Raw genomic sequence first — 25,728 nt, forward strand, 5'->3', positions numbered from 1 at the left:
ACGTCTGAGTGCAAACACTCTTCCCTAGCTGAGCCCTCTGATTCGTACCATTTCCTTGCAGACAAAAATGACCTCGGTGGGGTACGACCCAAATCGGAGACGATCTCTTACGCTGTTTCCCACCCAGACTAATGCGGTATCCAGTTGCGTTCCACCCAGTGTAAGCTGATAACTCGTCCCTGGGAATAGACATATAGGCATTCACATCTCTGCTCATGTTCGCAATTCCCTTCACCAAGGCTGGATTCGAGTTATGTTTCACAGAACGCGGGGGACGCGGGGGATAGATTTCCAAAGCAAAAAGGAACATCGTCTGAAAAGCCCATGATGACCCGTTTTGACTAAAAGGTAGGACTAAGTAGGGGATACCCTTTCCCATTGTATGTGGCATCAAACCACACACCCAACAATTAGTGGTGTTGACTATTAATTGGTGTTGGTGAAGCAATTGGATGAACGAGTTGTTTGTGAATTCCAGTCTTCTAGTTTGTTCATGTTCAGGCAAGGGGTGAAAAGAGTGTGTAGAAACAGTGGAAAACAAAGGAGTAGACGTAGGTTGTGGGGTAGGTGTGGATAGGAACTGAATAAGGAGGACAATCCCACCCACCAAAGTTATCGAAATACTGAGTGTCAATAGGGTACATTTAACTAGAAAACTCTTACTAAAAAACATTTTATCAGTTAATCCCATCAAACCAAGAAACTCCACCCTCTAACGAGCCGTCCGCGGCGGTTGGGTCTTCTGTGCTCAGGACTACGCCTACTAGCTCAAGGAACGCCCTTAAGACCAATAGAACCCCTGACCTTGTGTCAAGGAGCCTGTACTCCTGAGTCTTTACACCGCGACCCTCCGGCTGAACCCGGGTGGCGGTTCGGAAAAAGGGAAAACAAAAAAAAACAAGCAAGTTTCTTGGTTGGGAGAAATGTACACAAAAATCATTAAAAAAAATCAGTTCATGAGAGTTCGGGGACGTAGGTTATATCTGCTTCTTCCAGGTCGAGTATGGTCCGGAAAAAGTTCAGTAGCAGGAGTGTTCGGGTCTGTGAGTATTATGTTATGTTATGTTATGTTAAGTGTTGCTTGTAAAGCGCACTGACACCGAAGCTTCCTGGCGCTGGTAGACAGAACAGAGCAGAGTGAGGGGGAAGTGGAGGTAACAGAATCTACATGGGGGCAGGGAAGAGAAAAGTTTTTAGCATTTTCCTGAAGTTAAGGAAGGAAGAGCAGGATTTGATAGAAAGAGGGAGGGTGTTCCAGAGTCCAGGGGCCAACTGGGAGAACCGGCGTCCGCCGAATCTCTTGGTTTTGCCCCTGGGGATGATCAGCAAGTCAAGGTGAGCGGATCGAAGATGACGTATGGGACAGTAAGGGTGGATGGTGGATTTCAGGAAAGCAGGGGAAGGGCAATGAAGTGCCTTGAAGGTAAGACAAGCCACCTTGAAGGCAGCCCTTCGCTCGACCGGGAGCCAGTGCAGATTCACAAGCAAAGGTTTGGCTGATTGCCATCTGGGTGTTCCATGGATCAGGCGGGCAGCCTGGTTCTGAACAACCTGGAGGCGTTGAATCAGGTATTGTGGAAGACCGTGATAGATAGCGTTAGAAAAATCCAGGCGGGAGAGTACCAGCGAGATAACAGTTTGGGTGAGTGCTGCCGGGGGGAGAAAATGGCGGACTTTGCGGATCCTCCGAAGTTGAAACATACAGGAGGAAACCACCGCTCCCACCTGAGCCCTGAGAGAAAGCTCGGTGTCAATGATGACACCTAAACTTTTTACTGTTTTTGCAGGAACGGGGGGGGAGCCGAACTCTGGAGGCCAGAACTGTGGGCCCCAGTAGGTGGAGCTGAGTCCAGGGAGTAGAAGCTCAGTTTTACCGGGGTTCAACTTCAATTGGTTCTGGTTCATCCAGAGTTGGATGTGAGTCATGGCTCCATGAAAAGTTTTGATGGCATTTGGAGAGTTGAGGGGGAAGATGATCTGGAGATCGTCAGCGTAGTTATAAGTGACGATGTCCCATTTCAAGAGTGATTGAATAAGTGGTCGGAGGTAAAGATTAAAGAGAAGCGGGGAAAGGGAAGAGCCTTGGGGAACACCACAGGATGTGAGAGTTTTTTTGGCAGTGTAGGGACCAAGGCGGACCGCCTGAGTTCTCCCCGTGAGAAAGGACCTGACCCACTCAAAAGCAACGCCCTGGATGCCCGACACGGTGGAGAAGGATGTCATGATCCACCGTGTCGAACGCGGCCGACAGATCCAGTAGGACGAGGGCTTGGGGTTTTCCTGCGTCCGCGTTGCCTCTGAGTGTGTCAAGGGCTGCCAGAATAACGGCTTCAGTAGAATGGGCGGGTCTGAAGCCGGCCTGAGTTGGTACAAGGTAGCCAGAGGATTCTATGAACCTGGATAGGCAGCGAGTGACATGGGCCTCCATAAGTTTAGAGAAATAAGGGAGAAGGGAGATGGGGCGGTAGTTTGATGGCTCCGACATGTCGGCGCCAGGTTTTTTTAGTAAAGGAACCAGAATGGCTTCCTTGAAGGAAGTGGGGCAGACGCCGCTACTGAGGGAGCTATTAAGGAGATGAAGGATACTGTCAGGTAAATTGAGACATATGCTCCGCAAAACGGACGGTGGACAGCAGTCATTTGGGGAGCCGGATTTTACACGAGTGGCTAGTTCCGCCAGAGAAGAAGAGTCTAGAGCCGGGAAAGAAGTGAAGGACAATGTGTTATTAAGGGAAGTATCCGGTAGTGACAGTTGGGAAAGTGAAGGAATGGATTTTTTAATTGTGGAAATTTTTTCTAAAAAGAACGAGTTCAGGGTGTCGCAGGCCTCCTGAGTAGGGGTCTGGGCTGGGAGGGTCCTGTCGTCTGTGGTTAGCTCGTTCAGAACTCTGAAAACCTCCTTAGATTTGTTAGCTGCCAGAGAAATCCTACTGGCGAAGTGTTCAATTTTTGCTGACCGGATAGCTGACTTGAATTCTTTACGGGCAATCAGGTAAGATTGTTTGGCTAGGTCAGAATAATCATGTCTCCAGATGCGTTCCAACTGACGGGTTTTGAGTTTCCGGGCTTTAAGGTCGTCGGAAAACCATCTGTGAGAGTTCCTGTGTCTAGTGCAGGGGAATTTGACCAAGGGAGCAAACAGATCGCTGGCCGACTCAAGCCAGGAGGCCACGTTATGTTCTAGCCTATCCGTGTCAATAGGGTCAGAGATCACCGGGCAAGAGTCAGCCAGGGCGATAAGAAATCCCTGGGAGTCATATGAACTCCATTTGCGGGCAAGGCCGCCGGCCATCAAGGGCGCAGGGGCCTGAGCAGCAGCCGTGATGGTGGTGTCTACCAAGTGATGGTCAGACCAGGCACACGGACGTATGACTGGTAGAGACAACTCCAGGTTGCAGGTCCAGATCTGGTCCAAAACATGTCCCTTGATGTGAGTGGGTTCGGAGACATGTTGGACAAGGTTCAGGCTTTTGAGCGTCTCAAAGAGCTCAGTAGCATGAGGGCCGGCGTGACTGTCGCCAAACCAGTAATTCAAATCGCCAAAAATGGCGAGGTGGGAGTGCGATATAAGAAGGGAGGAAAGTTGTTCACTAAAGATGGTGGAAAAAGATGGCATGGGGTGTGGGGGCCGATAAAGTAGAAGAAAAGTGAGGGGACCAACATCCGTTTGCACGCTGATAATTAGGTTCTCCACCTCAGGTAACGGAAGGGAGTAAGAGGATAAGGATATCAGACGCTTGGAGATAATGGCCGCTACTCCACCCCCAGGCCGGTCGCCAGGGCGGTCGGCGCGAAGGATGTAGTAATCGGGAGGGAGGGCTGCCAGAATATCCGGCGTGGACTCTGGGGTAAGCCATGTTTCTGTCAGTAAAAGCATATCAGGGGTCGAGCTAGTTAGCAGGATAAAAATATCCTCAGAGTGCTTCACCATTGAGCGGGTATTAAGATAGGAAACCCTGAGGGATGTGGTGTTCGCTGGTGGCAATGCTAAGGGTATACGGCCATTGATAGGGAGTTGGTTAGGGCGCGATAGGCCTGCTGACATAATGCGGTGCAAAGTCGTAGGGGATGGTAGAGTGACGGTGTGCTGAAGGTCTCTGAGTGCTTGGGGGGAATATATGATAGGCTGGGCAGCACGGCATGCCCTCAGGCCCGTCCTGGCGCGGACGGGCGCAGACGGGCTTGCCTTTGGCGCGCCTTAGGCGCGCTGACGGCGCGCCCGCTGCGCCCGTCCGCTGCGCGTACGGGAGAAGCACATTTTTATAGGATGAGAGGTAGAGGGGGGGGTGTGGCGTGTTGGGAGGGGGCGTGGCCAACAGCCTCAGGAGAATGGCGGCGGAGAAGTAGTGGCACCGCTGCAGCTCTACAATCGGTTGCGCGGGAAATGCCAAGATCACAAGTGCAGTGCCCAGGAGGGGGAAGTGAGTAAATGAAACAAATAACAGATTACACACTTTTAAAAACAAGAAATACACTATCTCCCGGCTTCCGCCTCAGGAGTTCTGACTGTCTCTGCCTCGCGCTCGTATTCAGCGCGTTTTTAAAGGCTTCGGCGGGGGGGCGTGGCGTGTTGGGAGGGGGCGTGGCCAACAGCCTCAGGAGAATGGCGGCGGAGAAGTAGTGGCACCGCTGCAGCTCTACAATCGGTTGCGCGGGAAATGCCAAGATCACAAGTGCAGTGCCCAGGAGGGGGAAGTGAGTAAATGAAACAAATAACAGATTACACACTTTTAAAAACAAGAAATACACTATCTCCCGGCTTCCGCCTCAGGAGTTCTGACTGTCTCTGCCTCGCGCTCGTATTCAGCGCGTTTTTAAAGGCTTCGGCGGGGGGGCGTGGCGTGTTGGGAGGGGGCGTGGCCAACAGCCTCAGGAGAATGGCGGCGGAGAAGTAGTGGCACCGCTGCAGCTCTACAATCGGTTGCGCGGGAAATGCCAAGATCACAAGTGCAGTGCCCAGGAGGGGGAAGTGAGTAAATGAAACAAATAACAGATTACACACTTTTAAAAACAAGAAATACACTATCTCCCGGCTTCCGCCTCAGGAGTTCTGACTGTTCCAGAGTCCGTAGGTGACGGCAATGTTCCAGATTGTTCAGTAGTGTCTGAAGTGGTCACAGATTCATGTCCTTCAAATTGGGCATCAGAAAAAGGAATAAACTGAGGGATGGTTTCGGATTCGGAATTCCCCACACCCTCTCGAACCCAGGAATCAAAAGGTAAAGGGAGTGGTACTCGCTTTGTATGGGCAGCGTGTACCCAGTTTTTTTTCTCCTTGAGCCGGACTGCAGTGCGGGTGGACAAAAGGACCATATACGGGCCAAGCCAGCGAGGTTGTAGATTTTCGGTCCTCTGAAAATTTTTGACCAAGACTAGGTCGCCTGGCTGCAACTTGTGGCCGGGATCTTCGGATGCCTTAGGTAAGCTCTCAACAACCTGCTGATGAATGATTCGCAATTTAGTAGTCAAATCAAATAAATAGTCAATCAACATTGGATGTTCTATGCTACTAAATTGTTTAGGTCTCGGGACACCCCAAATGTTGGCAGGACGACCAAAAACTACCTCGTATGGACTAAGCCCAACTCTTGAATGTGCGGTCGTCCTTATGGACAAAAGCGCCAAGGGCAGCGCGTCTGGCCATGATAATCCAGTACTCGCTTGAATTTTAGCCAGTTTTAGCTTCAGAGTGCCATTATAGCACTCAACAAGCCCCGCTGATTGGGGGTGATTTGCACTATGGAATTTCTGCCTGATCCCCAGACCAGCACACACTTTCTTCATTATCTCACCCACGAACTCACTTCCATTATCACTCCACACAATCTTTGGCAACCCATACCTAGGAAAAAATTCTTTGAGCAGGATTTTGGCAGTGGACAAAGCAGTGTTATCCTTTAACGGATAAGCTTCTACCCATTTTGAAAAGGCGCAAACTACGACAAGGACGTATTTCAAGTTGTTGCGTCTTTCCATGTGAATGAAGTCTAGCTGTAGGACCTCAAAGGGGCATGTAGGGGGAGCAAAGTGACCTGCAGGAGTTGGAGTTCCCTTACCAGGATTGTGCATCAAGCACACCATACAATTCTTCACCACATTCTCTGCACACTTAGAAATTCCAGAATTCTTCCACACTGGAGCTAGCACCTTGCAAATCCCTTTTACACTGATGTGCGACAGACCGTGTGCCATCGTTACTACTGCATGTACATATGCGTTTGGCAACATCCATCTCTGATGCTCGGACAAATCAATCCAACATCCAGTCGAATCCAATTTACCCGTGCTTTCTTTCCATACGTTCTTCTCACTCTCAGTAGCTTCAGCTTGAATCTGTTTCACACTTTCAATCGTATCTTCACACATTCCGGTTTCACTCATCCATCTCGCATTACTCGCAACATACATTCGACTCATCATGTTTCTCGCTGTCTCTTTCGCAACTTCATCCGCAAACGCATTCCCACGACCAACGTCATCTGTAATCTTTTGGTGCGCGCTGCATTTCACAATCGCAACTTGCTTCGGCAATGTAAGTGCTTCCAGAAGCTCATTCACCAACTGTCCATGCTGAATCTTTGTGCCATGGGACGTCAGGAATCCCCTTTCTCTCCACAGACGTCCAAAACTGTGCGCCACACCAAATGCATACTGACTATCAGTATACACATTCACTCTCTTTCCCTCAGACAAAACACACGCTCTTGTCAATGCAATCAGTTCTGCAGCTTGTGCGGAGTTGTGATTCACTCGTGCTGTTTCAACAATCGTGCTCAACGTCGTCACCGCATACGCAGCAGTCGTATCACCATTCGGCAACTTATAGCAAGATCCATCCACCCATAATGTACCATCCGGATCTGAAAAAGCGGTATTCTGTAAATCCACTCTTCCTTTTGTTTCTTCTTCCGTCCTCAGAAAACAATCATGCTCTACCTCATTCGCATTCATGGAAACCGGCAACAGTGTTGCGGGATTCAGCACATTGCACCTTTTTATGTGTATGTGACTAGCTAATAGTGTCAACTCATACCCTGACAATCTCGCACTCGTGAGGTGTTGTGTTTTAGTTCTGTTCATCAAGGTATCCACTGCATGTGGAACCAATACCAGCAGGTCATTGTCCATCACCAAACCAGCAGATTGTCGAATAGAGACTGCAGCTGCTGCTGTAGCTCTCAAACAACTCGGCAATGCTCTAGCTACCGGATCTAAAGTTGACGAGAAATACGCACATGGACGTTGTTTGTCACCAAATAACTGTGTCAAAACCGACAATGCACAACCTTCTCTCTCGTGAACGAACAATGTGAAGGGCTTACTGTAGTCGGGTGTACCCAACACAGGAGCCGAACAGAGTGCAGTACGTAACTCCGAAAAACTTTTCTGACACTCGTCAGACCAAGGAAGAGTATTGGGTGTATTTTTGCATGTCAGAGCCAACAAAGGTTTTGCTAACAAAGAAAAATTGGGGATCCACTGGCGACAGTATGACGTAATACCTAAAAACGCACGCACTTCTCTCTGTGTACTTGGTACAGTCATTTGTGCAATCGCTCTAATTCTTTCTGGGGTCAACTTCCTTCCCTCCTTTGATAAGAGATGACCTAAGTAGGTCACCTCTTGACAACAATACTGTAGTTTCGAAGGTGATACTTTATGTTTGTAGTCAGATAAATGACGGAGCAAAGAAATCGTAGCTGTTTTACATATTTCCTCATTATCAGCTGCCACAAGAAGATCATCTACGTACTGAATGAGAGCAGCACCAGCCGGCAACACAAGAGTATCAAGCTGCATTTTTAGAGCCTGACTATAGATTGAGGGACTCTCACAATAACCTTGGGGAGCGCGCCGAAATCTGAAACTACGCCCACCTAATGAGAAGCCAAAGATATCTCTGCTTTCTTCAGCGATCGGGATGCTAAAGAAGGCATTCTTTAAGTCAATAACCGAAAACCAGGATGCTGAGGCAGGAATCAACGTCAGTAAGGCAGTTATGTCCGGTACCACAGGAAACTGTGGGATGACAATTTTGTTGACTTCGCGAAGATCTATCACAAAGCGGTATACGGGTGGCTGAGAAGAATCTGTACGTTTCATAATCGGTAAAACTGGACTGTTGCATACATTACCCCTAGTTTCCTCAATCACACCCTTCTCGATCAGATCATAAATGATCGCCAAAAGTGCTCGCTCACCATCACTCGAAATCTTATACTGAGGAATGCGTGGTAGTTTAACATTTGTTTTCAAAGTCACAACATATGGTGGGATCTCAAGGAGACCCACATCATTAGGACCATCAGCCCAAAGAGAATCAGGGAGACAGCGCAATTCCAGTGGAAGCTTATCTTTTGACACATACATTGGAGAAACCACTCTCCGTCCCAAGGTAAGATGTACTCCTGAGGGAGAACAATGCAGGGTCGCATATAATCTTTTCAACAAGTCTAGACCCAACAAATTTTCGCCGCAACCTGTCGTTAAGATCAGAGGAGCTTCCAATTCATAAGGCCCAATGGAAAGAGACAAAGGACTAGACACTGGATTATGAACCGGGGCGCCAGAAAATCCCACCGAGACATTAGTTAAGCCAGACAAAGGTGCGCCAGGAAGTTTAGAGTGCATGATAGAACTCTTAGCCGCACCAGTATCCAGAAGAAAGGGCTCTGTCACACCTAATGTAACTACAGAGACATAGGGCCCTTTTTGGTCTACTGGAACCGACACTACTCCCTCTCTTTGTCTATGGCTGTCCTAGCAATCTGCATATTCTACTTTCTCATTATCGACATGATAATCGTCAGCATAGTACTGCTGAGATCTACCATCTTGCACATTCTGTCGATCAAAATAGTTCTGTGACTGTTGTGGTTGAGAAGAGCGCTCATTCTGAACAGGGGCACCACGTCCTCTACCCCTAGCTATCTGCTGAGAATTACCACGTCCCCTTGGAACAAAAGCACCATTCATACGTTGCCGTAAAGCAGGGCACTCACCTTTATAATGGCCCTCTTCTCTGCAATACGCACACTGATTCAAACCTAAAGGCTGTGTTTGATGGTAATAATCAAACCTGGGTGGCATTCGCTGATGCTGGGGCTGCTGTTGATACGCAGGGCGTTGCTGTACTTCAGGCTGGTTTGAACGGGGTGGATACGCTTGTTGTAACAGGACTTTAGTTTTCAGATCTTTCGTCTTTTTCTCTACCTTGTCTTTCTCCTCCTTGTCTCTATTCTCATAATATTGAGCTGTAGCCAATATTTGAGCTGTAGATGAAACTGCCCAAGAACTCTCGGAATCTTTTAACTTATGGCTCAATTCAGGAAGTAAGTTGAAAACGAATTTGTCTACAAATAACCGTTGACCACCCTCAGAGCTCATATCTTGACCACTATGGTCTATGAAAGTTTCTTCAAACCTCGTGAAGAAATCAGAGACACTTTCATCCTTCTTCTGTTTGCAGGCAGCTAACTTATCCCAATTAACCTTCAGCGCGGGCATTAGAGTTTTCATGAGAGTAATTATCCTACCTGGCAAATCCGTCACTAACTGTTCTGGCTTCGCACCGCCCACTTGTCTACCATCCGCTAAAGCAATGTTGTCCCACGTATCACCCAGTTCTGCTACATGATTTTCATGCCGAATTTTTGCCCAAATAGGCTGTGGTACTACATTGCCAAACAGCATATCAACATCAGCCAAGTTCAGTACGCAAGCTTCTACTGTCTGCGATAGCTCTTTATAATACCCTGCAGGATTCTTGCGGGGATCAGGTAAAGTCTGCTTAAGAGTCAATACTTCCGATCGTTTCCATGGGACATGTATCCATACGCGCTGGAAGTGTGGTAAAACAGGAGGATTAGCATTTGCATCTCCCTCTCGCCAAACTGGAGGAACCTCTCTCATAGGATACTGCCTAGCTTTCATCCCAACTGAATGATCAGGTTTAAACAAAGTTCTCGGCGGCAGAGCAGACCTATACGAAAGAAGTATTACTACCGCATTTTTAACTTCAGAACCCACAATCACACCTTTAGCAAACTTGCTCCGTAGCTCAGACAACTCCTCGGGGACTGTATCTAACTCATCACTATCCCAATCTTCTTTAAGGAAAGCACACATAATTTCAAACACATATCTTTGCGTAGGCTCGTCCCACTGCAGAAACGTATCCAATACCACCTGCGGACTATATTTGGCCGGTTTAGAAATCCACCTACGAGCTAACAAATCCAACACTTCTCGCTCCTGAAAATTAGGGAGCTGACTACGTCTCTGTCGACTGTCAGAAACGGCGTTCGTAGTTAACGAACTAAACAAAGGAGTCAGAAAATTAGCGACAGTGTCAGCTACTCGCCGACGAACAGAAGGAGAGTCAGTCATAAGGACAGGAGAGAAAAAGTTCGGCAAAGTAGTGGGAGGCAGGACAGGCACAGGTAAAGTAGGTACAGGTGCAATAGGTAATCCGGGCTGAGGAGGTGCCGGAGGAACTTGGACAAACTGGGGAGCAGGAACGGGAACATGCAATTGCGGAGGAGCAACCTGTGGCAACATTGGTGCAGTAGCACCTTGTGCGTAAGGGGGAGGAGACTTTAACAAATAAGACATTAATGGATCCTTTTCAGAATCTTCCGCTACTTTTTCCAACAGAGGTGTTAATACTGGATAGCATCTATCGGTTGCCATATTATGCTGTCGTTCAGACACCTCAAGAGCCTTATCCTCTACATCATTTTTAAATTGCCTAGCAGCTTGCATAATAGATATGCCATTTACTTTTCTATCTTTCTTCGCTTGTTTAATCTCGCGTTGTCGGGCTTCTTTACGCCATAGGCGGAAAGAGTCAAACATTGCGGGTCTAGCCTTTTTCTTAAATAACTTTACTTCTAAATTATCTAAGACTTCTGTTTCAAAGCTTCCATTTTGGGGCCATCGCAAAACACCATCTTTCTTGGTGTAGCGGACCCATATTTCATTATACGTGATTGGACCCACGCCATGCTTCGAGTAGAGCTCATACGTTGGAGTTCCAACTGGAGGTATCGGACACGAGTCCTCCAACCGGGAATCCCTGTTGCAACAAAAAACCAAATTACCAAAAATACTGCGGCTAGGCATCGTGCTCACTAACCCAGTTTCAAACTTCGAGGGCTTATCTTTACCGATATACTCGTAAATGTACGAGACCCTCGGTTTTTGGAAATTGCAATTGCCAAATAAAACTAAGGACCCAAACTAAGTTACCAAAGACCAAGTTACCAAAGACCAAACCAATATGCAAAGGACCAATGCAAACCAGACAAACCAAGGTGTTTAAACCAAGGTACCAAAGAACCAGACCAAATACAAACCAAGGTTTTTAAACCAAGGGACCAAAGAACTAAGGACTGGGTGCGACCCACTTTATACTTAACTCAATTTATTGATGATCGATGACGTCATCTGAAGATCACCCGTCTAGTGTTTCGCCGTCCAAAGAATTATGAATGGGTCCAAGGCAGGGCGACAGTCAGGGCAGCAGTCCTTCGTAGCCGTCTGGAAGAGGGAACCTCGCAGAAAAAGACCTTCGGACCACTTTTGCGACATACAGGGATCGATGAAGTGGGAGATCTCTTCCTCCGGAATTTTCTTACGAAGCCCCACACGATCTTCAAGCTTGGACCGGTACCGCTGATATCGCCGCACGTTCGGGCGCCAACTGAGAGACCAAACTTTTTATAGTCCGGCAGCGCCAGGGAACAACGCTCTAAGCTCTCGGGTTCTCCTGCCTGGATTACCAATATAACAGAAACACGGGATTCTTCTAGATGGCATCAAAGATCGGTTTATTGGCTGCAGCCAGTAGCAGAGGTCCAACAAGTACCACACAAGTAGGTTGCGAGGAGACTGCTCAACAATACAAAGCAGGTCGCTCCTTTTATACCCAAAATCATGCCTCAGGCAAACATTCTTTAAAGTGCAGTTGGTCGCACCCCATGTACCCAAAACAATACTTTATTATTGATGACAATCCCATGTGTCCGGCCTCTTGGCTAAAACGTACGTTCTTCTGGGGTTGAAACCGGACCAGCCTAACATCCTCCTTTGAAGAGACCGTCCACTCATAACAAACAAATGGTCACCTCCCCACCATAAACAGGTCATAAAGGAAGGAACAGAAACGGAGGAAAGAGATAGTAAGTAAGGTTGGGCAGGTGTGTGCGGGTCATATAAGTTTATACAACACTGGCCTTTGATCAAAACCTCGCTTAACTCGAGGGCAGGTACTGGTTTGGCAAGTTTTAGCCTCAGGCAATAGCGTCAGCTTTCGCCAGGTCATGAGTCAGCGCAAGGCCAAACTGGGGGGGTGGACGTGTCCTACAGAGTCAGGCTGCCTACAGTGAGGGCAATGCAAACAAAATGGATGCCGTGCACAAGATGGAACCCGTGTGTTCATTAACGAGATTTACTAATATGCAGCAAATTCATCGGGAAGCGTGACGAAAACACTCGTACATACCAAACTCGCTATTTACGATATGCAGATACCAAAATCGTAACGGAACCATGATATAAACATCTGTCTTTCCTGAGGCTCATATTTATAGACCGAGCCCCTAACAGTGTTTAAATACGTCATCATAGGTCGTTAACTAGTCTTCACATCCTGGCCAGTGGGCAGCGCTGCATAAACATGCACGGATTTAAGCACACTAGAGGTTTCACAACATGCATGAGGTGACAGACATTTAAGAGCTATGTATACGTTGCATTGTACGCATGCATATGTCCTCGTAACTTGAATGCCTTTAGAAATGTTCAGGCTCAAATACGCACATGGCTTTGGATGTACTCATGACTATAGACATATATAAGGTCAGGGATGCTCAGGTCTTCATAATATAAGTAATGTTGAGAAATGTCTGTCTTCACGGGGCAGGAACGTTGATGCTCCATCCAGGGGTAACAGTGAAGTTGTCTCAGAGCCTGCAGCTCACGTAATACTCAAGATTTCAGGCAGGACTTTAGAGACCCAGGTCTTTGCAAGACCAGCTCCATGGCTTGATTTATCAATCTATGCCAGAGCAGCCCAGCAATAGCTATATGCAGAGCTTTTTGTTGGTTAGGGAAGTAGCAACTGCCACTTACAGGAAGAGGTCTTGAGTTTATGGTAGGAGACTGTGGGGAACAGAGAGTGCAGGACGATTGGCACCATTATACATTGGATAGACATGTTACTGATTATATGTAAGGGCCTCAGATGTTTTTAGAGGGTGGAAGAACCTGTGTAAAGTTTTAGCGTCCAAAATGAGAGCGCTGCCTCTGGAAAAGGACTGTGTAAGCTCTGTGTAACTCATCCGAGAGGCCTCACTCAGTCTACTGTGTCCAGCTTGGAAACCCTCATCTGACCTGTTGGGATTGCGTATGCAGAATCAGAAATCATAGACTCTCAGGGACTGAAAAAAAATGATCCAGAGGACAGGAGGATGGGAGCAATGGCCCACTGGTATTACAGTGGGCGCTCAATGAAAGACATCACAGTACAACCTCAAAACCCAAACAGGCAACACCGAACAACACAATATTCTGTAATTCCTATTGTTGGTGATTGTTAGTGATGCAAGCTGGGTGAAGAGAGCAGCTGTTTTTTCTCTACACAAGCTGTAGAGAAAAACAAACCTTGGCAAAGCCTATATGTTCAATGTTGACCCCCCAGCCTTTTGACTTTGTCAATGTTTTTTTGTTTCGTCGTGATTTTTGCAACATTTTAATGTTGGGGAAACTTCAAGGCCCTCGTTAGCCTAAAAACACTTTGGCTAAAAGCAAAAATAATTTTGGGATTAAAAACACACACATTCCAAAGTATTCCCTTGCACTGAACGGAACTTTGTGCGTGGATGTGCTCCATGTGAAAAGGTAGCATGCACTCACCGTGAAGTTAGCCAGTGGCTGCACTGTGCAAACCCATTGCTCCATGCATTATGCTGTGGTGGGCATAAGAAAAAATGTGAATGACACAATGACAGACCTATCGTTGAAGAGAGATGGCTGAGATTCCCTAAAATTAAGTATGTTACACATATAATTTGAGTAAAATCAAAAGGTCTTGGCTAATGCCAGGCCTAAAAACAGATCTCTTTACGGAGCCCTGCGTCCCTAACAATCACTAAAAATAGGGAATTTAGAATGTTTGTTTATTTGATGATGTCAACTGGCCTTTTGAGATCTATTGTGACATCGTACCCCAGATGGCCGCTTTAATGCATTTGGACGAGCAACATGAGAGGTGGCAATAAGGCAAGAGACCAAGACTAACGAGATGTTAAAGGATACTCAGAAGTAACATACTAAATATCTGCTTCCCCAAAAGGGCAGTAATTACAAGGAGGTGCCAAACCGGAGCTCATTCAGCATGCTGATAGTAATAGATCGCACTACATTGGACCACAATATTGCAGCTGAAAGACAATAGAAAGGTTGTGGACACCTAGAAACTAGGGTTAAGATTTATGAAGCCTGTGCGTTGTCCTTGCTTTGTAATATTTACAAAGCCAGGCAAGGGGCGTTTTGTGTCGCCTTGTGTGACTTTCAAGGAAGTGTAACGCAATGCAGCTGCTTGGGCTGTGTTATTATATTACATTTCAACTTGGGAGGCGTTCCATCGGTGGTGCATGGACGTTCTCATGCATCCACCCATGGAGTTTGGCGTAATCCCAGATTTATAGACTTGTAAGCCTGAGCATGCGTCAAAATGCTACGGCTGCCCCATTGAGGCGTACGAAGGAGAAATATATTCATTTCTGCTTGTTATTTCCTCTGTCCACGTGTGCTGCAGTCTGCGATATGGTGCAAGAATGCATGCAGTCGCAATAGGCAGCACACAGTGCGCCAGCGCAAGGAGGGATCAGAAATGTTCCATATCTTTGTGAATATGGAGCATTTTTGCTCTCTCCCTTTCATGCAACGCAGCGACTTTTCTTGATGCCCTGCGTTGCGCAAAAGATTGGTAAATATGCTCCCACGTGCCAAAGTTCCCTTGGCGTCTGCTTCAAAATCAGTGCAAAATGTGAACACGGCTGAAGGAAATACAAACTTGAGGGGAACTAATGTTTGAATTTAGAGCTTCGCACGTGAGCAAAGCCCCCGAAGTGCACGGAGGTGGGCTCTGGCTGACTGTGTTAGGCACTGCTATTTACGGGTGGGGTGAATGGCAGCTTGCATCATTAGCACGTGCACTGCGACCCCTCGCTGCACGCGGCAGGGCCTGGGATGACAATAAACGTCAGCCTCGTGCGTTCTTGGGACGCAGGGGGCACGGGGTGCCCTCGTTATCCTTGGCGCGCGACTGCTTGTCACCTGCCTCCCGGGCCGCGTCTGACCTCTCGCCCTCTCTTGCAGATTACTTGAATAACCTCTGCCCGGACTCTGCCGAATATGAAGACACACAAGGTACGTGGACGATGACAGCGCGTTGTGCTGACCGCTGCGCTTTGAGATTGTGCTGATGTTGTACACAGAGGCTCGTGGCCTTGCTTTTGGGATGTGAGCATCTGTAGGGCTCTTCTCATGACTTTACCTTCTTCGCTCTGCTGGGATGCCGAGCACCATATACGTATAAAGTAATGCAGGACAGGACTGTGTAAATGTCTGTAAGTAGGGTACACAACGTAGGTCCAGACTATATCAAAGCACCAGGTAAGTAGGGTTCTGTAACATAGGTCTAGCATTATTTTAGTGAAATGTGTCAGGTAAGTAGGGTGTACTATGTAGATCCAGGACTTTGTAAGTGTACAAGTACGTAGGGTGTCCAACGTAAGACTAGCCGCGGTCCGTGCAGGTAACAGCGGTGGGGCAGCGGGGCGGTGGGCGGTGGGACCGTGTAAGGGGGGATTTCGAGGGACGATGCAGAGGGAAAATTAAATAAATAATTAATTTTCCCTCTGCATCGCCCCTCGAAATCCCCCCTTACCCGGCCGCTCCACCCCTCTGCTGTTACCTGCACGGACCGCGGCTGCTTAAGACCGAGGTGATATACGTGAATCAGGTAAGCAGGGTGTGAACTGTAGTTCCAGGACTTTATAAGTGTACCAGATATCTAGGGTGGCCTACGTAGCTCCAGTACTACATAAGTGAGTCAGGTAAGTAGAGTGTACAGTGTAGGCACAGGATTATATTAGTGTAGCAGAAAAGTAGGGTGCACAACATAGGTCTAGGCTGCGGCGGCTCCTCCTCTAAGGCGGAGGAGCGTTGCCCCACTGCTTTTCAGCAGTGCAAAAAAGGAAACAGAAAATGATAATAACACAATGTTGTTATCGTTTTATTTTTCAGTGCTGAAGCCAGTTTTGGGGCAGGGCGGGCTTGGCTGTCGTCACAGCCAGCAGGGGGAGGAGTGGTTGGTGTTCTTAAGTGCACATGACGGTTTGGCTGGCCAAACAGTCATGCGCACTTAGCATGTTCTCCACCCAGCGACATTGCATAGCCTGGGTGGAGCGCATGCACAGGCTCCCACTAACTGTCTGAGTGCCAAACCAGGCCGCTCAGACCAATCACAACACTGCTGTCATGCTGGTGACAGCAGCGTCGTGATTGGCTCGAGGAGTCTGGGAGCCTGTGTGCTTCCGATTGACAGTAGAGGACGGAGGAGAGGCGGCACCCGACGGCCGACAGGTAAGTGATATTTTCTTTTCTTTTTCTTTTCTTTTTTTTTTAACCCCGCCTCTCCCCACCCCAACACTACTGCCACGGATCAGCCACCACTGGGTCTAGGACTATATGTGTAGCAGATAACTAGGGTGTTGAACATCAGTCCAGACTATATACGTGTATCAAGTGAGTAGGGTATGCAATGTAGGTCCGGGACTACGTTAGTGTACTAGGTAAGGAGAGTGTCCAACGTAAGTCAAGAACTTTGATAGCATGCCAGGTTAGTAGGGTGTACAACGTAGGTCCAGGACTATATACGTCTAGCAGGTAAATAGGGTGTCAAACATAAGCCAAGGAATATTTAAATGTATCAGGTAAATTAAGGAATTAGGCCTGAGTGTCCCATGTAAGTAGGGTGTCCAACATAAGAACAAGACTAGATAAGTGTACAAGGGAAGCAGGGTGTGCAGAGTAGCTCCAAGACTATATAAGTGTACCAGATAACTAGGATGGCCACCGTAGAGTCGGGACCATATAACTGTACCAGGTAAGTAGCATGTGCAATGTATGTCCAGGACTATATTAGTGTGCCAGTTAAATAGGGTCTCTAACGTAAGTCCAGAACTGCATAAGTGTGTCACGTAAGTAGAGTGCACAACATAGGTCCAGGACTATTTTAAAGCACCAGGCAAGTAGTGTGATGAATGTGAGTCCAGTACTATATAAATGTGTCAGGTAAGTAGGGTATACCACATGGTTCCAGGACAATACGAGTGTACAAGGTAAGTAGAGTGTGTAATGCAGGTCCAGGTCTATGTGTACCAGGTAAGTAGGGTTTGCAACATAGCTAATAATAAGAAGCAGCTGGGTCAAAGGAGACTGCACCACCAGAATCAGTCACTAGCAATATGCAATATTGCCCACCTCAAACGTTCTGCTGCTTGTAGAACGTAAATATATACTTAAAATTGATTTGATGAGAGGCAATATGATGACACAGGTAAACCAAGTAAACAATAGTGTTTCGACATAGAACATATCACATATGAATGTTTCGTCTTGTTTATCATGCCGGATACGGGACGCCGCAGACGGAGACGGCTCCGGACAGCCTTTTCGATGCGGCCAATACCGACCTTCAATAATTCTATCCACAGACATTGGTTGAATACTCTTGCTTCATTGTGAGTTATTTCATCATACATTAGTTCGACAGAATCCATGTCCTATTGCTCGTTGACTCGCTCGCCAGAAGACACACCTTAAATTCATATTATCTTGCCCTGAAGAAGCCCATGTTAAGGCGAAACGCGTTGGCTGACTGTTTTTATGAAGTGCAACAAGGAAAATAAAAAGACGGAAGATACGAAACATTCATATGTGATATGTTTTATGTCGAAACACTATTGTTTACTTGGTTTACCTGTGTCATCATATTGCCTCTCATCAAATCAATTTTCATGTGAAACATAGCTCTAGAACTATGTATGTGTACCAGGTAACTAGGGAGTGCAACAAAGGTCCAAAACTATTTAAGCGTACCCACTAAGTAAGGTGCCCAACGTAGGTCCAGGAGGACAACATTTGTGCTAGATTTTCAAGATAACCGCTGACTACGTACATGAGATTCTTTTAGATTCTTTCTATGTACATTTTTCTTTGGTGGATATTCTGAAAGCCCAGCATTGATCCAAACCTCATGGAGCTATGAAGAACATGCTACTTACCTATGTACCTATGAATAGGAAACACAACCAAGTCTTCTAACGGACATTTACATGTGACTTGAAATCAGGAATGGCAACCCTACTTTTCCGAGGAAGACACAGAAGGCCCAGATGATGCTCCTGAATACAGACGACTTCCTCTTTAAACACAGAATTATAAACATCATTCCAAGCTCTTATGGGGCAGTGTTGTTATTAGGAAGCATTGGCAAAGCAAATAGTTCTGGCCTTGGTAAACTGTTGTGATGGTAACTTATATTTTTTTATCGCAAGAGTATGCCAAAAAATATATGCCACCACCTAAGCGTGGCCACTATTTGCATGCAATACACATTTTAAATTAGAAAAACATTCACTGATATTGGTCATTGACTAGAGATTTTTTCTTTAAATAACAACTCTTTCAGTTTTCATTATTAGTTGCAATGGAGAAGGAATAGATTACGAATTTCCCAATTACTGGTTGTTACAATGCCGCTTTATAAATGCAACTTTAAAGAGTAGATGGAAAGTGAATCGCCGTTTAATTGCCTCTGAAGTGCAGGCAAAGTAACCAGTATTTAACATACTCATTAAAAATAAATAAGAAGAAGTAGTTCACTTTGAACCGGGCTTGTCACTGAGGAGAAAAGGAGAACTATCTTTGGTCAGAAGTGAACAATGTGCACAGACTTGGGACAATCAAAGCGATGGGGCAATACAAGTAAAATGGGCTGACCTATTGCCCCATACAGTGAGCTGTGGTGGGCAGATGTAAAATGTGAATGCAACTAAACAGACCAATGGCTGATGCCCTCTGAACAAAAGCCCCTCTATGTATGTATCGTGTATGATTTTAGTTTTGGAAAAACATTAGTCTAACGAGACATACAAAACTGCCTCAGAGGCCAGACCTAAGCAGGAAAAACACACTTGGCTGATGGTAGTTTTTGCAAAGCAGAAATGCTGCACAAAGTTAACTGAATGAGGGGTGGTTTATTCATATCAAGTACAAAGCTCAGCTGTCATATTCACCACTAACTTACCCATTCCAATTACTGCCCCAGCGGTGTTCAAACCTATACATTATCTCATAGTATTTTTCTACACATCCCCAACACATAACATTCCACCCTTGACAAAGAATAGCATACCACCCCAGGGGTGAGCCAAGTTTTTTTGCTGTCTTGAGAAGGTATATATAAACCTTCCAGCTTAGTGTCACTTGCAATTTTTTTTTTTTTGTTGTCTTTTATGTTTTGGTACATCTGCAGAAAAATCTGACTTCCTGCACCCATTTATGTAAGCAGGATCCTTATTTAACGTCCCAAAATGATTTTGCAGAAGTTGTTCTTCATAGGAAATCATTAATTAGCATGGAAATGCATGCAATTTAATGATTTGTATTTGCAAAGCTTGTTTGTAGCATTTCTTCCTGATTAAAAAGAACTCAGAACCATTCTCAACCTCTTTTTCTCAAAACAAAGGGATGCTTCCCTTATCACTGTATAAAATGTATCCTTTAAAAGATTGGTTTAAGAAAACATATTCTTATTGGCTGGTACAAGAGAAAAGCAAGGAAGATAATCTGTTCTTCTATGTAGTTGTTTCAAAGATGCACGTCACCTCAAATGGCAATATAATTTATTTACATTTTAATTGGTCACTCAAATTAAATGTTTGTAAATCAGAAATTTAACTGGTTTGAATTTTCCATCCGAACCACAGTGAGTGCAAATTCGGAATTTAGGGATTTTAGATTTCACCCAGAGATTGTACATTCTACATTTTGTGCATCGGAAGCCATGTGATCCTGAATCCCAAGTGTTTTCATTATTTGCGCTTGTGGAGTGATTCTTACCCTTATGTGGGGAATTAAAATGCATGAGGAGCCCTACTAAGAGGGCTATTCACAAAGGTAACTTAAACTTTTGAGAAATTTACACATGTAATTTACTCTCACACTTTTGAGTAACTTTACGCTCGGATTTTGTGACTAGCTAATAGTAGTACACTTACAAGTATAGGACTAAATTACACATCTAAATTACTCAGAAGGGTAAGTTACTTATGTGAATAGCCCCTGTATTTTGTGAATAGCACGCTGGACCTACCATTTGGTGGAGACACTTTTGGAGTAAATTTACACTCAGACTTTGTGAAAAGCCAAAAAAGTAGTAAACATTCTCAGAGGTGTAAATTACTAAAATACCAAAAGGCTAAGGTTCCCTTTGAGAATGAGGGCCAGAATGCCTGGGGTGGTACAATTGAGACAAGCTCGTGCAAACTTTATAGCATCTCATTGCCCACCCAAAACCATCAATGAAACCAGAGGAGTCTGTACTTGTCCACAAAGGTGTGGGGACAGGAAATATGTGACCTACATAGATGTTTTCAAACACAGTCTATATGCAATTAAGTTGATGTCTTTGCAGTTTCTACTGTTATGTCTTACACGCTGAGTCGTGTTATTATTAAGATAAGCAGCCGACCACCTCTCACGGCATAGAGAGCATTGTACGGATATGTACGCCCTTTTTCTAAATCAAGGGGCTCTCAAACATGTGGCGTGGGACCCCTGTGGGGTCAGCAGAGAGCTTAGTTTTGATCGCTGTGTGGCTTGTAGGCCAATTTAGTGCCATTTATTCCAAGTTAGAAGAAATGAAAATGGAAATTGCTGATTCACATCAATGTTAAATATTGCTTGCTAAAGGAAAAAGGGGTCATGTCAAAGAAAAGTTTGAAGATCCCAGGTATGCATGGCCCGTATGATACTGTTTGGGTAACTAACTTATCATGTATGTTGTTCTTCCTTTCAGCCGCCTTGGTCCTCATCTCCGAAGTCGCTGATCAAGCCAATGAAAGTATGAGACAGGGGGTAAGTAAATTCTGACATGTTCTCACTAGTAGAACCCTACAATCAACCATATTTGTGTTGTCCACTAATCATTAGAGACTATAGATTCGAGAATGCAACAGCCTGTGCCCTCTCTTCAAAAATTACAAACTGCAAGGATCTTCAGTCTTTACCATGTATTGTTTATTTTTGTTTAATTTTGTTGTTTGGTTGTTGATCGCCATTTTCACTTTGAAACGCTACAGACCGCTGTATAGAATATAGTGATATGAAGGTCTACAGAGAATAACAACATGAGTTACAGTGCAAACCCCAGCAGTATCACACATTGCAGAGCAAAGAGGGTGGGTGTCTTGAGCCATTGGCCATTGGAGCTTTTGAAAGTAGAATGACGGTATGATATGGTGGCTGGTTGCACAATGCTGGTAATGGTTGCGCAACGCTAGGTGTGTACACTCTACAATGGGCAGAGATAGAGTCCTTTAGCCTCCACGGAGTGTGAACTGCATGGAGAAGTATTGTTGTAGGAAGACAGTCTTTTCCTTTTTTCCCCTTTCTGAAGGCTTGGACAATGGCTGCTAGGCCAAGAAGGATTAGGAAGAACTTCCAAAGTCTATGGGCAAAGGTGGAGAAGACGTCTTTGCATGTACTGGTTACTCCAGATGGGCGGGCTCATACTTCAAAGCTGTGCACCTTCCTAAAAGATGGAGGCTTTTCTCAGCTGGGTACACGGTCTTGTACAAAATGCAGGAGGCTTTAGGTTTTTCCCGTCATAGTGCAGACGAGGGTGTGAGTGATTGAAGTTCTCGTTGCATGGGCCTACTCCTATGTTGTGAGCTGACCTTAAAGACATGAGGGACAATGTGTGGAGATGCCCCCCTTCCCATATGGGAAAGAAACCATACTAGCACTGCTGCAGGGAAGGTACTAAAAGGCTGGCACGGCTTGATTCTACAAAGTGATTGGCAGAGAAACCAGACCAGCTGGGTTTTTTGACTATCTTAGGTTTTGGTATGTTACTAAACACTTTCATGGTACATAACTGCTACAAGTGTGGCATTGTAGCGCTCCACCTGCCCGAGTGATTGCAGATGGTCCTGCATACTTGGGTGTGTGGTTGGAGTATGACCTATGTGGGAAGAGTTGGGTGTTGTGCATGCAGTCCTGACAAGCGGCCTGGTCGCGTCTTGTGGTAAATATGGCACTGCTCGAGGGCAAGTGAGAGAGGCCGATGGTGCTTCTGCTTCAAGGAGCTTTCTTTACCTGGGGTTGTTGAGTTCATGTCAGGGGGGCTGTATCTGGTGAATGAGATCTGGGAGTCAATTGGGAAACAAGTTGGGTGAGCTGGGAGTACTGTGGGTGTGACGCCATGTAGTACGCCATTATTGCGACAGTGCAGCAATAAAGGGAAGAACATGATCCATAATTGCATTGCGGATAATTTAATCGGTATTTCAGAAGAGCTTCAAATTTAAGTTCTACGAAACAATAGACAGTAGGAAATGTCTGCTCATGTGAGTCCTCCAAGCAGTGTCTTCCTGCCATAATGTTCTTCTTTTAATGGTTTTCATTGCTCCATTTCATGCTGAAGCATCCTCCTGGAATATAGCAGCTCATTAGAAAATATTGTAAAATTAATTAATTAATTAAAAGAGCCAATTCACCGTTGAAGCCAATTCGTGTTTGCACGGCAGTGTTCTGAAAGCAGCAGTATTCTCAGGAGCGCAGTCAGGATTTAGGTCTCCAGATACTCTGCATCTGTTCTTAAGAGTTCGAATCCTAAAGTGCCACCTAGTGGCACTTTCACATACTCAATAATTAACAGAAATAGTACACTGCAGAGATGAGTCTTGCTAGAATGTGATACTTTCCAGCGCCCCCACAGAATAAACCTCCTATTCAATTTCATGGGGAGGTGTAAAGAGCTCTTGTAGGGAAAATTAGAAATAAGAGTTCTGTTTAGCCAGCCCTGCACCACCCTCTATTACCAATATTAGGGATGTTAGGATGTGCCTTTGTTTGTTGGAGGTCTTATTGAAAATGGATTTGACATCACTCACGGAATGGCCCCTTTAAACCCTATTTGGAATGCGCAATGAGCGCGTCCAAGTGGGGGCCTGATTGGTTCAGCTGAACTTGTCATTGCATGAGTCTTACACAAACTAATCTTCTTTGGGAGGTGAGGAGGATTTGTCAAAGGCAGTATTAGAAAATGATGCTCTTGTATTTTAGAGCACGCTGAAGTAAATAAGTGTAGCTGAATAGCATTTTTGGATGCAAGCTTCTAAATGTGTGATGTGTTCTTAATTAAAAAACCTCAACAGTTCTGAATCATTATGATTTGGGTTTTATTAATTTTGAACTTTATTAAAAAGCTGCTGTGGCAGAGTAATAATGATTCAAAATGTGCCACAAAAATTGCCTTGGTCACAAAACTCGGCTAATATAGCTCTTTCGTGCGGCAGATTTTGCCAGCCGTGATGCTCCATTTGGCCCTACTTTGCCATATATCTCTTGCATCCCTTTATATAGTCCTAGGTAGGACATGACTGTTAGCACATCAGATCCACTGTCTGTAGTGTCCAGGCATTAAAAAGAGGCAAAGGTGGTGGAGGATCAGCAGAGAGGTGTTAGAAGCTTCATGCCTTAGGGATCTGGAGCCCTAAGGGTTGCCCGGTCATATGTCCCACATTCATCAAGCAGCACCACGCGACCAAGTGGGAGGTGCCTCTTGACCTTGATATACAGTCATTCACGACAGTCTAAAGCCTAAGCCACAATAATAGTTTTCAATTCTTAAGCATGGGTTTATGGAGAGGTCAATAGACCCTTCATTGCAGTCCCAGATTAACCCACAAATGCTTCACGTAATGGGGCTCATTCAGAGACCCACAATGCCTGTGAAATGTGCTTGCGTGCAACAGTAGATGGGAGAGCAGAAGAAGAAGGCTAGACTGCACTGACCAGTAGTAAAGATGAGAGCAAAAGAACAAGGCCATGCTGAGCTAGCCAACAGTAGACAGAGCAACAGTAGAAGATGCTGCTGCACTGACCCACAGTAGACAAGAAAAGCAGAACAAGGCCATGCTGAGCTAGCCCTCCACAGACAAAAGAGGAGAATAAGGGCAAGCTGAGCTGGTCCACAGTCGGCAAGCAAGCAGAAGAACAAGATAAGACTGGGCTTGCCTATGTTAGAGGCGCGAGCAGATACAAAAGCCTAGACAGTGCTGGTTTTTAATAAACTAAACAGAAGATTGACAAAGCTAAGCTGCTCTGTCAATAACAAAATAGTGGAAGAACTAGGCCTCTCTGAGCCACAATAGCTGATGCTACCGGACCTGGGCGGTGGGTTGGAGGAGAGGGAGAAACCGACATATACCGGCCAGCTGCCGCCTTTCTGTCCTCCGTCATCTTCCTTCTTCCTGCAGTCCCAGCTGGCAGCAGGAAGCACCCTGCTCCCAAAGCTCCCCTGAGCCAATCAGAACACTGCAATGCAGCGTTGTGATTGGTCTGAGTGCCGTGGTTCGGCCCTCAGACGGGGGATGGGAGGCTTTGCATGTTCCTCACCAGGCTGTGAAATGCAGTCTGGTGGGGAAGATGCAAAGTGCGCAGGACTGTTTGGCCCGCCCAGGAGGGCCGGCCAAGCAGTCGTGCACACTTAGGGAGGTAAACCACTCCTCCCCCTGCTTCTTGCCAGCCCTGCCCTGCGAGCCACTGACTGAAATAGGAAAACTAAAATGATGATAACTATAGTCATTGTCATTTCATTTTTCCTTTGGTTCAGTGGGGCCGCCTTAGTTGGTTGACAACTGCCATTAAGACTCAAAGAAACCCAGGTTTATGCTCACTGTTGGCGGTGGTCCTGCCAATGCCTGTAAACTCTGCCAGCAGCTACATGAACTCTCTCACTGACAAAGTTTGGGCTGCATCTAGTGAGCACACAGCAATAAGAGCCACAGACATCTCCTTTGCCTGCATAATAATAATGATAATAGAGACAATTCTTGGCACCTGTAAAAAGCGCCAAGAAATTCCAACTGCATCCTCAGAGTTCATTGTCCAGGGCTGGGTGGGGGTTGGGTGATGTGCGGGCACACAGTGCTGAGTCCCTGGCACTTTGCAACAGAGTTCAGGTACCTGCTGCAGCCCCGGAACCATTACTGGACGCGGTGTCCACAGAAGTATAAACTTCCTCCATGTCATCTCACCTAGCAGGTCTTTCCATTGGAAGGGCGCCAGCTTCCTCTGCCCCGGAGCAAAATCGTTTCAATGGTATATCAGCATTTTGTTTTAAAAATTGTGAATGTCAGAATTGTTTCACAATAGACATCAGATTTAAGCAAACTTGTAAACTACATGTGGCCTCATTTCAGTTGCTGATTAATGATACAGTGTGTGGTAATCCGATTGGATACATTTCATCAATTGCCGCATACGTAGAACGAGGCAGGAATACGGCATCGGCGCAGTGAGCAGTTACCACCTGCAAAAGCCTGGTGGTCCTAACCGGCACATAAATGCAGAAAACATGGCGGA

At 46.0% G+C, this 25,728-nt stretch overlaps 1 protein-coding gene across 3 annotated transcripts in view; it reads left to right on the forward strand.

Annotated features, from left to right (window-relative positions):
• FGD5 (FYVE, RhoGEF and PH domain containing 5) overlaps positions 1 to 25,728 on the forward strand; it is a 466,200-nt gene that overhangs the window by 312,552 nt on the left and 127,920 nt on the right. For all 3 annotated transcript variants that reach the window (XM_085624451.1, XM_085624450.1, XM_085624452.1), the window contains exons 9-10: positions 15,385 to 15,435; positions 21,155 to 21,213. In XM_085624451.1, coding sequence (XP_085480577.1) covers positions 15,385 to 15,435; positions 21,155 to 21,213 — 110 coding nt within the window. The remainder of the gene's footprint in view (positions 1 to 15,384; positions 15,436 to 21,154; positions 21,214 to 25,728) is intronic.

Source organism: Triturus cristatus, chromosome 9, assembly GCF_964204655.1.
Source record: "Triturus cristatus chromosome 9, aTriCri1.1, whole genome shotgun sequence".
In the NCBI taxonomy this organism is placed as follows: Eukaryota; Metazoa; Chordata; class Amphibia; order Caudata; family Salamandridae; genus Triturus; species Triturus cristatus.